Source organism: Clavelina lepadiformis, chromosome 4 (genome assembly GCF_947623445.1).
Source record: "Clavelina lepadiformis chromosome 4, kaClaLepa1.1, whole genome shotgun sequence".
Classification (NCBI taxonomy): Eukaryota; Metazoa; Chordata; class Ascidiacea; order Aplousobranchia; family Clavelinidae; genus Clavelina; species Clavelina lepadiformis.
Genome location: NC_135243.1, coordinates 21,113,416 through 21,130,327, shown reverse-complemented (window position 1 = coordinate 21,130,327; position 16,912 = coordinate 21,113,416). Strand labels below are relative to the sequence as shown.

Here is a 16,912-nt window from a genome sequence, read left to right as displayed (position 1 = left end):
GAGTTAGGTCCAGCGATGCATAGCACCAAAACGAAAATAACTATTTGCAGGGAACAAACATTTTACTGTTGATTCTTCTAAAATGAAAGTTGTCTTGGTATAGGCCACCAATGTTGTTTAAAATTAGAATAATTTTGCTTTTAAAAACTAATAACTTAGTTAATGCCGTACAAAATAAGTGAGAAATCAAATAATCCGGACCTTTTACAGTTTTATCTTTTATAAAAAGGTCCTGTTACTGTTACCACTACAAGAGGCTTTTACTAGTAGGCCTAGGGCAAATTTTTTGGTAAACGAAATGACAAAAAAATTGTTTCATGTTGGTAGTAGCAGTAATAAGTAGTGCACACAGTTCACCCTAAATAGGCAGATTTTGTTAGGTGAAAATGTTTCTAACAACGCATTATGATTTTAAATACCAGTTAAGATTGTTGACAAAAATTGTTAATTGACTTAATTCAGTGTTCGTTTTAATAAAAACTTGGCACTGTTTCAACGGAAAAGAAGTCGCGCTTTCGAAGCTATATTTCACACTTTCTTGTTAACCTAACTTAAGTATTATAACATAGTAACGTAACCCTTACCTAAATCTACCTTCACCTAAGCCCCTAATGACCAAATTCAACTTTTTAAATATCCATTCTCCTTATCAACTATTTGTAGCCTAACAATGAGCTGCGTGACCTACTTTCGGTGAAATTGTCACTGTCTTAATACAAATATTCAAGAAACATTAAATTATTCCGTCTTTATTTTGTTATATCAACAAAGTCAAATTTTGTTGACTTTTAAGTCAGAAACAAAAGACCAAAAAAGTTGGTTTTAAAAATTACCACAGTGAACTTGTAGTGATGGGAATGAAATTGTTTTATCTCAAGTAAGTAGATTATATATAGAGAATTAACTTAATCCATTTTCAAAGCGCCTATAAGCATACATATAACCGTTTAATCAAACATTAACCTACAAAATTGAACAAAGATGGCACTGGAAATAAAACCGTTGTTTATTGACTTCGTGTACAATTTTAATTGCTTTTAGTAACAATTTTCATATTTTGTATTCAGAGTGCTTCTGCTATTCTTGTCGGAATTACGCCTTACGTCACAAAGGCATCTCCCGTCCTTGGACAATCCTCAACGCCATGACGGTATTGATTAACAAGTTAATCATTAAATCGTTCCAGTTTTTTGTTCAACTATAAGTTTCAGTGATGTTGAAAGCAACTGGGAAGCAAATTAACACATATAGCAAAAGTTTGATAAAATTTTCAGGCGATTTTACAATATTGCTAAGAAATTTTCAACCATTTGTAATCCTGGTTAACCATATTTTTTCAATGTTGATTTTTTCTGATATACATTCTTTCGTAAAATTAAGAGCCCGCTTCCAATCATCTAACAGATGATGACGTGGAGGACATCCATGGCACCGACGTCACGAGGCAGATTGAGGAAATGTTCCGGAGCCACTCCTACGAACTCAGCATCAAGCCTTCGAATAAAGGTAGGCCGGAGTAACGTTTCCACAAAAAGGTTTGTATGTGCTGAAACGTAGCTGTCTAAGCCCGGTTCGTACCTCGTTTGTTGGCGAACCGCCACACTCGAGTCACACTTGAGTATTGGTGAGAACTTATATTTAAAGATAACACACAATATAGATGTCGACTTAACGTTAAAATTTAGGAGTGAAAAGATCACTGTAAAAGCAAAGAGTACACACAACGCCCTGTCACCAACACCCACTAATCGAACTGGCTCATGTACTAAGTAAGCAAAAACAACACCTACAAGCATAAAAATAAAGAAATCGTAATAATGCAAAGCTCTAAGTCTAAGAAAACAAATACAAATGCAAAACAAATAAATTATATTAAAAAACAAACCCTTTTGAGTACAGAGAAGAACTGAAAACAAACAAACCAACCGAAATATAAAGCAAATAACACAAATGCGCAAACGATAACCCAAAAGGTACCAAAAACTAAACAAGTGCTCAAATGTGGACTAAATCTAGTAACAAGAAAAATGTAGTGTATTCACATTTGTTACATTGGCAATTTACAGATTTGCCCTTTGGGAGGTTCCCTTTGGCCTTGCATTAATTACATCAAGATTATGGATGCACAGTATGTGGTTTATAGTACAGTAACTTCTCACACAACATATACAAAACCACTGCACAATCCTATAATGTATACCAACTTCCTATATTCTTTAAAGTTAAACATGTTTGCTAAAGTTTGTCCTTTTCTGAATAAAAACATTTTATGAACAAAATCAAATGGACAAGGGTTTTCAGGTGAAAACGTTTTGTGATGTTGTGCAGAAAAACCTGTAAAAGTGGGGATTTCCCTGATGATAGAAAGCATTACAGACATATCGGAGAAAAATATGGTAAGTCTGTAACGTTTCTTGTGTAATTCCTCAAACCTCAAGCTGATAGCACTATTTCAGGACGTCTTAAATGGTTGTTTCTAAGTTATGAATAGAAGCTGGAAGTAGTTGATACGTTATTTAGGACAACACTTTGTTCTTAATAATTCCTGTCATAACCAAACAATCTTAATTTGCAATCTGTATCGTATAGGATTTAACCTTCACACTGTGTATTCATGAAAACTGGAGAGATGAAAGATTGAAATTTAGTTCTGACGTCAGGAATAGCATTGTTCTACCAAGCCGTCTTGTGCAAAAAATATGGGTGCCAGGTACAATGTTCTATCGATAAAGTAAAACTTGGAATCTGCAAGATACGAGTAAATACTTAAGTTGAATCCAAATATTTCTCTAGACTGAAAAAATACTTTTTAAAATATTAAAACATTTATAAAAGATAAATCGGTATATTTTTATAGTAAAATCGAAGATTTTAACCACGCCCATTTGTAAAACTTGTACAGATATTTACATTGTTGGTTCAAAAAATTCTTTCATCCATGAAACTACCGTTGAAAATGCAATTTTGAGATTGTACAACGACGGAAACATAACTTATAATATCAAGTAACAACACTTACTCCTTTTTGAGAATATATACAAAATTTTTAAATACGTTTACTCTTTCTTCTGTAGCCTAGCCTTATAAAAAAGGTCTTTTCACCTTTTAGGTTGACGACAACAGTAGCCTGTCAAATGAGTCTCCATAATTTTCCGTTGGATACAGAGAACTGTTCCCTTACCATTCAAAGTTGTGAGTAGACGATTTTTCCAGAAAAAAACAAAACAAATAAAACAAAATATAAAACACCGCGAACACTGTGGTTTATCACAGTGGGTTACAACTACGAAGAGCTTCTATTAGAGTGGATGATGCCAAATCATGATGCGTTATTTATGAGCCCGCAGTTGGTGAAAAACATGCCAAAATTTCGCCTAGTTAGTCAACATTATCGTAACAACAACGTCACCAAACCTGATGTAACCACTTTAAAAGGTAAGCAGCGAACTTCAACAATTTTTTTTTTCAGTGACATGCAGATGTAAGTTGTCAAAACAACGAATATGTCCATTGCTTTTTCACGTGTTCCTTGTCAAACTTTTAAACTATTAAATCCACTCGAACGTTTTTTGCAAGTAGACATTATGTTTGTTTCAATTTAGCAACTTTCATTTCAGTCGCAATCTTCCTTGAATCTTATTTTGGTTGAAGGTTTTATATATACCGTTGGCTTTCTTCGTAAACGAGTCTCAGTAATGAAAGAGAAGTTTCGCGTTTTTTTTGCAGAAGCAAAGGTTTCTCAAGTTCAAATTAACTTCATTTTCAGAAGATACCTCCTCTCGGTATTTTTCCAATCTTACTTTTTGGGCATGTCCATGGTTGTTCTTGCTGGTCTTGGAATGTGGCTAGATCCCAGATCTGTTCCTGCTCGTGTCACCATAAGCAAGTCAAAAGATATCTTGTTTAAGTCTAGTGACTCTAGTTGGAGATATTAACAGCAATCAACACAAAAACTGACTTAGAATAGGCCAATAACTTTAGCCTAGTTTGAGAACGTTGTTACATGTTGTTGTTGTAACGTTGCAAGGAAGGTTGAAAAGAGAATTTTGTTTAAACAGTGTAGGCCAATTGGTATTTTTTCTTCAGGCGTCACCTCTGTCTTGACCATGTCAACTATAATCAATGGATTGAAGACGTCACTACCAAAAGTAGGCTGATAAACACAACCCTTATAATACATTGCTTTATATCGTGAATCAAATATTTATAAAGAACTACATGAACTTATGCAGTGTATTCCAAACCAAAACTCGATAAACCTTGTTCATGTTTAATTTTCTTCTGACTGATTAGTTGTAGGCCTATACGCTCATCTTAAACGTTGATAAGTGTTTGTGTCTTTTTAGGTGTCTTACCTCACTGCAATGGATATCTACCTTTGGATATGTTTTCTCTTTATATTTGCAACCGTTTTAGAATTTTGTGTGTTTAATCATTTCATGACAAAACAAAAGTTGAGAAAAAGTTTTTTCTCCGATTCGAAAAGAAGTTCTTCAACAAATGTAAGAGAGTATGGGTTAAGGAAATAAAGAAAATAAAAACATATATATCGGCTGATAGTTGTTAAACCTGCAGCCATCGGCAACAGTGGCGTGGAGTCTTTTTTAATAACTTTTACACGTTGTAAAACATTTAGGACAATGAGAACGGTCTATTTCTCCCTAATGGAAATATTTCTGCCGAAGAGTGCAAGACCTGCAGGTAGATAGGCCTAATTACAGTCATCCATACTTTTTATTTCGTTTTTGGCGTCACTATTTCCCAGGAAAAAATCGTATGTTCAAATATTTTATGTTTTATCATTAATCCTAATGGGCAATGATAGAGAGCCATACCAAAATTTAATCTACCTTCCAATTTAAAACTATAACTTCAGTTAAACCCTAATAGCGTAAATCGACTTTTCGCATTTACCCATTTTCCTAATCCAACTGTTTATTATCAGCTATATTACTATACTATTAACAACGGGCTGCGTAATTCACTTACGTCGAAATATCAACTATGGTCGTTTTCAAGGAATCAGTAAAATTGTAAATCCTTTAGAGGTCTATACTAGCATCGTTACAAAGTTTGTAGATTTTTAATTTTTTCACAAAAAATGTTCAATTGATACGTAACCTAAATTGAATTTGTTTTCCTGTAGAAGGTGCAAACTCGCGATAGGAAAAGATGATCTCACCTCGCAAAACAAGAACCATGACTTTTTGCAATGTCAGCAGCCGCCTGTGACGGAAGAACAAAAGCCAAAAGAAAAATTTGAAGTAATGGCAATACAAAACGAAGCAAATGTGCAAAATGATATTATTTTTAAAAGTTTTCATATTTCTACCTTTTTTTACTTAGAAATTTCGCGGTCGTCGTCGTTCCAAGTCTATATTATTGAAGCTTCTGAAACGAATAAAACTGAAAAAGATGGATGTGTATTTTCGAATCGGATATTTCACGTTATTCTTAATTTTCAATGGAGTTTACTGGCATTATTATATCCGTGTGGCATATGAAGTCTAAACTTTAAATTATTTCGTAGATTATAAAATACATATACTGTGAAATGAATTAACAAAGTTATGTGTCCTCGATTTTTCAGATAGGAAATAAACCAACGATTAGTAGCTGATAATGTTTTGATTTAATAAGATAAATACTGAAGTATGTAATTAATTTTTAGTGCTATCATTGTTCACCATGAAGGAACGTATGATGAATTTGCGCTTTGATAATAAGCGAAGTTTGAAACGTTGAAGCTATCCTTTTCATTTTGGCAAATAGTTAGCTTGCATTTGGCCGTCGACTTTTCCAAGTAAATCTTGTCAAAGTTTTATAACTATTTTCGAAAGATATGAGACTGTAGGAGGGCCTCGGAAAGAAGGTCAATATACTAAAATGCAAATATCAATATTGTCATAAATCGTACATAGCTAAAATCGAACTTTTAAGTCACATACACATTTTGTAAGTTTCTTAAGCTCATTATGGTGTGATCATCCTAAATATGATGCTTAACGTTAGCCTGAACTGCCTACGTGTGGCAAAATAATATTTCGCACTGTTGTTTATTTGTTTATCGTGTGTTTTCCTACGCTGTTATTTTGTTAGTGTTGTATCACCCTGATTTCTTATGTCCACTGTCATACTTGATTTTGTTCTTTTTGGCGTCTCAGTGTTTCGATGTGGTCGAACGTGTAATTATAGCGTGTCCCATGTCAATTGATGTCCCGCGTTTGCTTCAGGCGTGACAAGTTGCTTTCCTGAGAGAAAAGGTGGCCTTTGGTGTCAGCCTCAGTCTACAACGTTCGAGTATTCGGAGCGAAGACCTGTCCTTTTTATTGGTCTCTCGGATCTGCTGTTGCTGTTTGTAACTTTAAGCCCCAAACGAAGATGAAATTTTAATCTCTGATGAAAATACAATCAAGCAGCATCGCACAACGTTAGTTGGTTTTGAGTGCGCCGTGAATCTACCACCACTCCAGAGATTTCAAGCCTCATTTAGCGGATATGGCTTTCAGCCTGGTGATGACACCACCTCGCTTCAATTTCGGTGATGATTTCGCCGAGTTTTTAATTCTTATTGCGGCAGCGTCGAAGCAAGTTCCGGAAGATCGGTTGTGCTGAGACACATTTAGTTGTGAAGTTGTACATCGACACCTCACGTCAATGGAAACAGTCGTTCAAATAACCACAATTACCTATATGTGGTATGACTGTTCAGATCTAGAGCGTTAAATTGAAATGTAGGGTCGCATTTTAAATTTCAGGTAATTTGTGGACCACACTAACTATTCAAAGACGAGCTTCGCCAAGTCATTTCATGTACATAGACCTTGCTGGTTTGCATTTTATCAAGCATGGCCATGTGATTGTCGTCTATGCTAACATTTGCATTGTGATAGTAACATATTCGTCTACACCTTTTACCGAACATTTTTAATTTTGATCGCTGCACATAAAAAGTTTCTCAACATAGGTTTACTGCTTTCTGGATAGCATTAAAAATTCAGAGGAATGGTGTATTTTAAATTATCAGAAAGCTGCATGAACAATGCCTTACAGTTCATGTCGCAATTTCAATCCTGAAAACTTTGTCTGCCGAGCTTGCTGATAAAGAAAAGCGTCCATCCAAAACGTCCATCCACTTTGGTTACCTCCTACGATGACATGATAAAAGGACCTGAAACCCACTTCCAAGTTGGACATTGTATTCAGGTCACTGCAGCCAAAATGCGCGATAGGGCTTACAGTTGTAGAGAAACAACAAGAAGGACTGTACAAGATTTTATTTCACCTCGTAAAAGTCAAGGAAAATCTACTTGCAAGGACGTTAGACCTAAACGTTCTACTTTAGAAAGAAATATTAGAAGCCGACAAAATGGTAGTGCACCACATCCTGTACCAGGAGGGATTAACTTTCAAATTCCACCAGGGTACGTAGATATAGTGCTATATGATTCGGGGGAAAGAGACAGGCAACGGATCAGTGTCTTGGACTGCGTGGAACTTCTTCGTTACCTGAACCAAGGTCTCTTTCTCGCCCACGGAACTTTTGACGTGGTTCCTAGCATCTTCTTCTAGCTGTACGCAATTCACTGCAAAGTTGGACACAGTTAACCACTATAGTCCTCAGGATTATACGTCCAATGGTACAGGCAGATAAAATTCATTTGGATTTCGAAATCACTGCTACAAATGAATTTAGCTCTGAATATCTTTCAGCAACCGTTTCCGGTTGCTGTTTTCATTTGGCTCAATCCATTTTAAGAAAAGTAAACGACCTCATTCTGAAAACCAGGTATGAAACGACGGCATCTTCCAAATGTTAGTGAAATCGGTGTCTGCATTGTCTTTTGTTGCAGTCGCGGACCTGGAGAGTATTTTTGAACAACTTGCAAGCACATTCCCAGACGAGGTTGCCTGCAACGACTGGCTAGTTTTCCCCCTTCGTTCTGGAATCATTACGACGACGCGGTACTTCGCGTGCCTAAAACAATAAATTGCACAGAAGGGTTTCATAATGACCTCAAATTAATCTTTGTGTGTTCTCATCCGAACATTTGGTCATTTCTGGACGGTATAAAACGCAATACAACGGCTCGGTACTCAAAATGCAGCAGTTGTTAATTTGGACCGACCACGAAGCAAATATACGAGCTGGATCACAGACTTTCGATGTATCTGCGTGCAATCGCTCATATGTGCTAATTAATTATTATCGTTTGTAGTACCCTTCAAAGAAACTTGGTGGTGGAACAATGGTGCTGTCAAAAGAACTCTGAGAGAGAAAAAAGAAAGTTACAAAATATATAAGTGAAGGGGCAAGAGCAGAGTATGTAAAATCTAGAAACAAAGCTTAGAAAGAGGTTGCAAAAGCAATGCATGAAAAGGCAAGAAACGAGGCAGAAATGATTGAGGAATGAGAATGGAAGAAAGGATGAGGCACGTCCTACGCATGGCAAGAACAAAAGCAATGTGCAAAAGAGATATTGTTGGTAGCCCTTGCATGAGAAGTCAAGATGGACAGTTAGCGATGAAGCTGGCAGATAGGTTGAGGTTGTGGAAGGAATACTGGGAAAAGCTACTGAATGAAGAAAACCTGTGGGATAGCACACTAGAAACCTAAGGAAAGTTTTGGACCCGTGAAGGAAAGCACAGTTCAGGACGTTAGGAAAGCGATATACAAATTGCAAATAGGTAAAGCAACTGGTCCAAGTTGTGTGCAAATAGAAGCAATTCGGCTATGTAATTTGGGTAGCATCCTAGCAAAGATTGGTAATAGTATGATGAATGGGGAGGGAATGCCTGCAAGTTGGAGAAAGAGTGTGTTGGTTACTCAGTACAAAGGTAAGGGAGATGTGAAGGAATGTACCAGTTACACAAGCAATGAAATTTTTGGAAAGAGTTTTCGAGGAGCGAAATTAGTGAGATCCAAATGGATTTTATGCCAGGAAAAAGTACAGTGGATGCCATGTTTGTCCGGAGACAATTCATTGAGAAATACGTAAGGTTGGGAAGGAGCTGTATTTCGTGTTTGTTTATCTGGAGAAGGCCTTTGACCGTGTTCCTAGAGAAGTGATTTGGTTAGCATTCAGCAAGAAGTGTGTGATGGAACCATAAGTTAGAACGGTCATGGAGATGTATAAAGAAGCTGAGACATCTGTGAAACTCGAAGGCGAAATGTCAGAATTGTTTAAGGTAGATGTGGGGGTCTACCAGGATTCAGTTCTAAGCCCATTGCTTTTCGTAATTCTTATGGATGCTCTGACACATGATTTAGAAACAACAATGGAAGAGTTCTTGTATGCTGAAGATTTAGTTCTCCTACAGGAGATAGCTGGAAAAGCGCACTGGAAAGCAAAGGTTTGAAGGTGAACATTAATAAAACCAAAGCGATGAGAATTGAAGAAGTTCACCAACATGAAGAATCGTGTGCAGATTGAAATCAATTTGCTGCTAAAATCTTGAAGGAAACGGGTAGACGGGTAGTTATATTTAAATTTGTTGTAAAGCATACTTGCTTTGTTTCAATGGATCAATCGACTGTGTTTAATTAAACATGTTTTTAATTTATTCCCAGATAATTATAAGAACGCTAGAAAAAATTGTGAAAAAGCAGTAGATGCAACTCATATCTACTCAGTAGAGTCAGATACTACTGACATCGAAAGTAAAAAGAAGTCAGATGTTGGACGCTTAGCAATTTAAGCAATGCAGATAGAAACAAATGTGACTACGGTAAATAATGAAGTCTACAGTTTTCAAACTCGCATATTTTTCAAATAATTTGTTGAAACAAAATTCATATACATATGTTTTTTATCAGAATTCGACGTACATCTCGACTTGGAATCATATTCTGACGATGATACCAGGTAAAGTAAACAAAATGCACATGCTTGATAAATTACCAGATTATTTATTATACATGTTATGACTGTCTAAAGTAGTGATTTGCACATTAGTGAACATAAACCACTGGGAATCAGACCAACCCAAACGGAACACCACCACCTGTTGTTCCAGAAATGCCAAACACCCAGGAAATAAGATATACATTATTCTCGATACTGCTGTTATTACACATTTTATGCAATTTTTTAAAACAGTATCGCGCTTTGCAGTAAAGTATTGTGTTTGCTGTTTCAAAGTTGAAACAATAAACTCTTTCTCAAATGCGTAAAAACGCTGTGTGTTAGTGATTGTTGGTAGGCCCAACGTGTAGGAGATCGTATTTAGCGCGCCGACCGAGGTCCGACAAAGATTTTGTTGTTCTTCTTCTTCGTTTGAGCGTTTCTTCCTTCCAGACTAGATCTCCGGGCATGACGTCATCAGCCATTTGATTGTATCCTCGTCTAGTCTTTTCAGACCAAGCACACCACGTGGGGGCCGATGGATTGGGCAGGCATTGATCACATGGTCTGCTGTCTGCTCTGTGGCACCACACTCGCATCCTGGTGAGGGAGCCAGTCCCCATTTGTGCATGTCTGAACGAAAGCGTCCGACTCCGATTTTGCGTCCGATTTTGTTGTTCTCTACCCGACATAGGCCCTGTTACCTTACCTTGTTGTGTCATTTTCTGTCAGATTTAGCAATAAACCGTTGCAAATATTGTAATGGATTGTATTGAGACACCACCGAGAAGAAACATTAAGACAGGCATGCACAACTCAAAACAGTACACGGGCCGTTTCAGGGAAAAAATATTTTTCGCGGGCCGCATGCTAACGTTGTTGTAACTAACGTGTTGCCTACTTTATATAATGTGACCGTTAAATAAGAGATATCGTTGAGAAGATGGTTACTGTCAAGAGACGGTTGCCTCTCGCACTACAGTATCTAGTTTTTAACGCTTATCGGCGGTAAAGCATCGGATTCGTTGATTGTGTCACTGTAACCGTGGAGAAACGTTTATTATTGTTTTGTTCTATTTATCTCTCATAAGAGCTTGTAACTATGTTTCGACGGTTTTATAACAAAAGTAACCCCTCGACGGTGACAAACAAAAACAAATCCAACGAAGTATAAATTCCTAACATTAACAAGAAATCTACATACAAGACAAATATCAAAAAATGAAATTTAATGAGAAACGTTACATCTTTTGTTTGCAACAAGCAAGTCATAATTAGGCGAGATGCTGGAAGTTGATATTTTTAGGATATCTTCCAAATGTCCATCAGTAAGCAAGGATCGTTGCTTACTCTTGTTATAGTTCATTACTGAGAACGTTTGCTCACATAAATATGTGCTTCCAAATAAGCTGAAAATTTGTTTTGCCATGGTAAGCAAATTTTTAAACTTTTCTTTGGGCAAAGACTTGTAAAATTCTTGCAAACTGCTTTCTCCATATTTTGTTTTGTACAAAGATGAAGTTTGCAAATCAATGACCTCCATTTGTAAATGTGGAGGTGCTTCTTCCGGATCTATTGAAAATGGATTTTCAATGATTTTTAGCTGTAGTTTTTCTTCACTGGAAAGAGAAAGCCTGCTGTTAAATTCTTCAATCAGAAATTTGATTTGTTGAGCATATTTGATTCCTACTGCTGAATGCCTCTCTTGCAAAATATGCTGTGAACAGGTTGGAAAATGTACCAATATTCGATCTAAAAGCTGATTTTTGAAAAGTCCTAACTTTGCTTTGAACCCGTTTACCGCAGCAAAAAGATCGAAAATCAGCTGTCCTTTTCCTTGAAGCTTCATATTGAGGTCGTTCAAATGTGAAGTAATGTCGCAAAGAAAAAATAAATCTTCATTCCAAGACAAATCGTCTAGCTCGGAAAACTTTTTTGGCTCCGTTTCCAAAAATTTTTTTATCTCGTCTTTCAAAGCAATGAACCGTTTTAGTACTTTTCCTCGACTTAGCCACCTTACATCGGTGTGGTACACTACGTCACCATATTCTGCACCAGTTTCTTCAAGAAACGATTTAAATAAGCGATGCTTTACTTTCCTAGTCCGAATGTAGTTTACAATCGAAACTGCGACCGACATCACATGATCAAATTTTAAAACCTTGCTGCATAAAACCTGTTGGTGTATGATGCAGTGGTGAGCAATTATCTTTCTACCAATAACCTCCTGTAGCAAAGACATCGCTCCTTTCGTCTTTCCGCACATTGCTGGAGCACCGTCAGTGCACATTCCAACCAATTTTTTAAAATCAGCGGATAGTTTTGTAGTAATGCAATCAACAATTTCGCCGCAGATGTGTTTTCCAGTGGTACGACCTTTCATAGACTGCATACCAGCAAGGTTCTCAGACACGTTAAAATTATCGTCAATGCCTCTTATAAACACCAAAAGCTGTGCTATATCAGTACAGTCCGTACTTTCATCCACAGCCAAAGAATAAGAATGAAATTCATTTACTTTTTGTTGTAGTTGATTTGTTAAGTTTGCCGCAATATCTTCAACTCTTCGTTGTACAGTTGTACGTGAAAGACTAACGCTTCGAAATTTCTCGATCTCTCTCGGGCAAATCCTAGAAACTGCACGCAACATGCATTTTTTAACAAATTCTCCCTCAGTGAAACTTTTTCCTGCAGCAGCAATATCCGTTGATATTTCGTAGCTAACTCTGGTAGCGGTAACATTTACCGGACGCTTAAAAAATTTCGTTCCGAGCAAAGATTCTTAAGTAAACTGTCTGCTTTAAGGTTCCTTTCAGTAATTTTTCAGCAAAAATGAGCGAAATCACGGAATATGTCGCGGGCCGCATGAAAAGGTTTCGCGGGCCGCATGTTGTGCATGCCTGCATTAAGAGACCGGCTAAACCCATTTGAAAATTTAACAGAAGAGCAATTTCGCGAACGTTTTCGCTTTAGAAAGGATTCAGTTGTTCAACTTTTGGGGATGATTTCCTCTGATTTAGAGCATAACACAAGTCGTGATCACTGGAAACAGTACTTCCTCGATTATCCATGACTTTGGGAGGTGATAACCTGTTCAGTAAGATTTTTAATGAGAATGGGCCTTAGTATTATAGCAGGACGGAGCTGCTCATAACTTTGCGGTTCATTTTACTACCGGTTCATAATGTGTTCACTGCAGTGGCTACAAGGAGAAAAGAACCAAATAGAAAATTATTTTCTGATTTTTTTCCTACCACTGTACTTGTAGCTCATTGCGCAATGTTTCCTGGACGAACTTTGACTACGATCCAGTGATCCATCTGGCACCAAAAAAGGTAAAGAGCGTATAACTATAAATGCCATGCCTGTTCATCGGCAATTGGAATTGACAAATCGACATTGCCCGTTGTGTATCGACACCAGAAAAATGCTTGGGTTAATACAGTTATATTCAACGATTGGTTTCAAACTGCTTCGTGCCTGATGTAAAAAAAAATCTAGTTGAATTACGACAGGAACCAAAAGCATTCTTGATATTGGACAACTGTTCAGCTCACCCAAGCGAGGATGAACTAGTGTCCAATGATGGTAAGATTGTTGCCAAGTTTTTACCGCCCAATGTCACTTCTCTCCTACAATCCATGGATCAAGGTGGTTTGGAGTGCCTATAGAGAATTCATCGGCGGTCTGTTTTAAAAGAGCTGGTTTCTCAGACAGAGGATGATATGTTCACTTTTCTGAAGAAAATTGATATGCTGAGAGTTGTAGAAAAGATATTGCTAATATATTGCTCAGTTTCCAGGTGTGCTAGGAGCAATTGACTGCACCCATATTCCCATTAAAAGGCCAAGTGGAAACAATGGAGAACTTTATCACAACCGCAAAGGTTATTTCTTCATCAACGTTCAAGCAGTGACAGATGCAAACATGTGCTTTAAAAATATAGTCTGTAGATGGCCTGGATCTACACACGATTGCAGAACAGAATTTTTGACAACAGTTCACTTTCATATAAGTTTGAAAACAATCTTCTTGATGGAAAGGTACATAATGACACCAGTTTTAAACCCTGCAACACAAAAAGAACAGAATTTTAATAAATCACATATTGCCACAAGAATAGTTGCTGAAAGATTGTTTGGTAATTGGAAGCAAAGATTTCAGTGCCTAAGAATTCCACCGAGAACATATTTAGATAATACCTAGCCTATTATTGTAAGCACAGCCTGCTTGCACCACTTTGCTCGACGCCAGGGTGAGATAGATGATTTCATGGAAGTCGCTGTTGGACATCATTTTAACCATGGCTTCTTTGTCGACCACAGTGGCCTGAAAGTGGAAATGTCGTACGACAACAAATTATTAGTAACTATTTTTTAACTTATTCATCAAGTTAATAAAAATGTTTTTTTCCGTATCTGTAAAATTTACTCCTCTTCCCATGATAACAATTACACCACCTGAACCGCACAACACTTTTCAAAATTAAGTCTAGGTTTATACACAAACATAACAGTATTATAAATTCAGCAACACAATGTGTAGAACTGTAGAACCATTCAGAACAGGGGTCGGGAACCTATGGCTCTTTTGATGATGGCATCTGGCTCTCCGATATAATCTAAGCTGGCACTTCTAATTAGCATCTTAATTATCAATATTGCTGCAACTTTTTTTGTAACTTTCCATAACGTAACAATCCTTTCGTAACAATTATGCAAAACAATAGATGGAACCGTAACAATTGCGCTAATGCCAGATTGTCAGCCATATTTCGGTAACTTGAAACCTTGAACATCTTTAGCAAAGTATTTCAGTAAATCGACTTGTTTTTTGAGAGAATATTTTATTGAACAGAGTTTTGCTATTGCAGTAGATGAGTAGACTATTACAGTATAATAGTAGGAATCATTATCCTTGTGGTAGCTGTGACAAGTCGTTGTGAGGTAAAGAAAAAGAAGATCCCACCTTTTTTTGTATAGGCAAAGCTAATATTTAGAGCACTACTGAGATGTCTAAAAGAAAGAAAGATAATGGGTATCGTACATTTCAGCAAGAATGGACAGAGGAATTTGCCTTTGTCGGGAGAACAGATTCTGCAGTGTGTCTAATATGCAATGATAAAATTTCGTCGATGAAACGGTCGAATATAAAACGGCATTTCGACTCGCGTCATACAATGTTTGCATCAAAATATCCAGCGGGGGATGGCAGGAAGAAGGCGTGCATAGAACTGCTAAGCGGAGTGCAAGTACGTCAGCAGCAACTACGTGCATGGGTCCAGCATGGTGACTGCAATTCGGCTAGCTTTGCTGGTTCTTTAGCAATAGTGAGGAACGGAAAGCCATTCACAGATGGCGAGTATGGTAAAAAATTTATGCTTGATGTGGCTAATGAACTATTTGAATGTAGCGGCATACTATTCCCTCGCTTTGGATGAGTCGACAGACGTAAGCCATTTATCCCAGTTCAGTGTAATTGCAAGGTACGTTACGGGTGACATAGTGCGCGAGGAAAGTCTTACTGTCTTACCAATGAAAGGAAAAACGAGAGGGGAGGATTTAATCAGGTCTTTCCTTGAGTTCGCTAAGGAAAAAAATCTGCCATTGGATGAACTTATTTCAGTGTGTACTGATGGAGCTCCCTGTATGATGGGGAAACACAAAGGATTTGTAGCGCTTCTTCGCGAACATGAAAATAGACCCATCCTAAGTTATCATTGCATTCTGCACCAGGAAGCACTTTGTGCTCAAACGTGTGGCAAACATTTTGGTGAAGTGATGGGTTTCGGTGGTCAACTTCATTGTTGCCCGAGCTTTAAAGCATTGCTGGATGAAGTTGGGAATAATTATCCCGGTCTGCTTTTGCACAGCAATGTGCGTTGGTTGTCAAGAGGAAAGGCCGTTTTGCAGATTGCTTGAGAGAAATACGGACTTTTCTTGAAATGAATAACGTTAAGCATCCTGAGCTAACTAACAATGACTGGCTCCGGAAGTTTTACTATCTCGTGGACATGACTGGACATTTAAACAAGTTAAATGTGAAAAAGCAAGGCACTGGAAATACAATACTATCTCTTCAACAAGCAGTGTTTGCATTTGAAAAAAAGCTTGAGTTATTTATTACGGATATTGAAACAGGTCGTCCGTTACATTTTGAAACATTGAAAGCAATTAAAGATGCATTCAAAGAACGCACTTATCTTTTTAAGTTCATCACTCATCCGCATGAGTGTGCTGTGGACGAAGTCGACTTGAGTTACATACCTGGTGTTTCCGTCAGAGATTTTGAGTTAGAAGTTGCTGATCTGAAAGCTTCCGAGATTTGGGTGAACAAGTTCAAGTCAATGAATGATGATTTGGAAAAACTTGCACGACAGCAAGCAGAGCTTGCTAGCAACCACAAGTGGACAGAAATGAAAAAACTTCAACCCGTAGACCAGTTGATTGTCAAAGTCTGGAATGAGTTGCCTGTCACGTATCACACACTGCAGAGAGTGTGTACTGCTGTAATGACCATGTTTGGCTCCACGTACGCATGTGAGCAGTCGTTCTCGCACTTAAAAAACATCAAGACCAACCTACGATCTCGTTTAACTGATGGAAGTCTTAACGCTTGTATGAAGCTTAACCTCACCAAGTATCAACCAGACTACAAAGCTATCAGTAATACCATGCAACACCAGAAGACGCATTAACTGTAAAAAGCGTATTACTGAAGAATAAAGAGTAAATTCACAACTTTACTGTTGTCTGCAATTGTTGGCTTTGCTTTAAAATGTACATGTTAATTGCCTTAATTTTTAGTAAAATATCTTATGGCTCTCACGGAAATACAATTAAATTTATGTAGCTTTTATGGCTCACTTTACCCAAAAGGTTCCCGACCACTGATTCAGAACTTTCTTCCGTTCAAATTTACCTGTACGTGTACAATTTAATCGGCAGCCTAGCCTAGTTACAATTTTAAAATAATACGGTAGAATTTTATGGTAGCCTATCTATAATACCAAAGCTTGAGCTTGCCTGATATGTCCCTGATAGCCTAGGCCCTAGGGCAACATCTGG

The 16,912-nt window shown here is 37.4% G+C and overlaps 4 protein-coding genes across 4 annotated transcripts; 3 read left to right on the top strand and 1 right to left on the bottom strand.

The window, feature by feature from the left end:
• The first annotated feature begins 682 nt into the window (after nt 1-682).
• On the top strand, nt 683-5,717 carry LOC143452454 (gamma-aminobutyric acid receptor subunit rho-3-like). Its single transcript, XM_076953444.1, has 14 exons — nt 683-877; nt 1,068-1,150; nt 1,381-1,506; nt 2,329-2,396; nt 2,590-2,710; nt 2,903-3,005; nt 3,110-3,192; nt 3,274-3,435; nt 3,727-3,882; nt 4,087-4,148; nt 4,347-4,502; nt 4,637-4,701; nt 5,147-5,264; nt 5,347-5,717. Exons 1-14 carry the CDS (start codon nt 852-854, stop codon nt 5,509-5,511), a joined length of 1,494 nt encoding a protein of 497 aa, XP_076809559.1. The 5' UTR covers nt 683-851; the 3' UTR covers nt 5,512-5,717.
• A 4,582-nt stretch (nt 5,718-10,299) lies between these two features.
• Nucleotides 10,300-13,488, bottom strand: LOC143453030 (general transcription factor II-I repeat domain-containing protein 2-like). The gene is made up of 4 exons (XM_076954182.1): nt 13,403-13,488; nt 12,839-12,935; nt 11,331-12,597; nt 10,300-10,445 (listed from the first exon to the last, which is right to left on the bottom strand). The coding sequence occupies exons 1-4, from the start codon at nt 13,486-13,488 to the stop codon at nt 10,300-10,302; spliced, it is 1,596 nt and encodes a 531-aa protein (XP_076810297.1).
• Nucleotides 13,489-15,024: 1,536 nt separating this feature from the next.
• On the top strand, nt 15,025-15,766 carry LOC143453029 (protein FAM200C-like). Its single transcript, XM_076954181.1, has 2 exons — nt 15,025-15,211; nt 15,258-15,766. Exons 1-2 carry the CDS (start codon nt 15,025-15,027, stop codon nt 15,764-15,766), a joined length of 696 nt encoding a protein of 231 aa, XP_076810296.1.
• Nucleotides 15,767-15,789: 23 nt separating this feature from the next.
• On the top strand, nt 15,790-16,542 carry LOC143453028 (general transcription factor II-I repeat domain-containing protein 2B-like). Its single transcript, XM_076954180.1, has one exon. It carries the CDS (start codon nt 15,790-15,792, stop codon nt 16,540-16,542), a length of 753 nt encoding a protein of 250 aa, XP_076810295.1.
• Nucleotides 16,543-16,912: the final 370 nt, after the last annotated feature.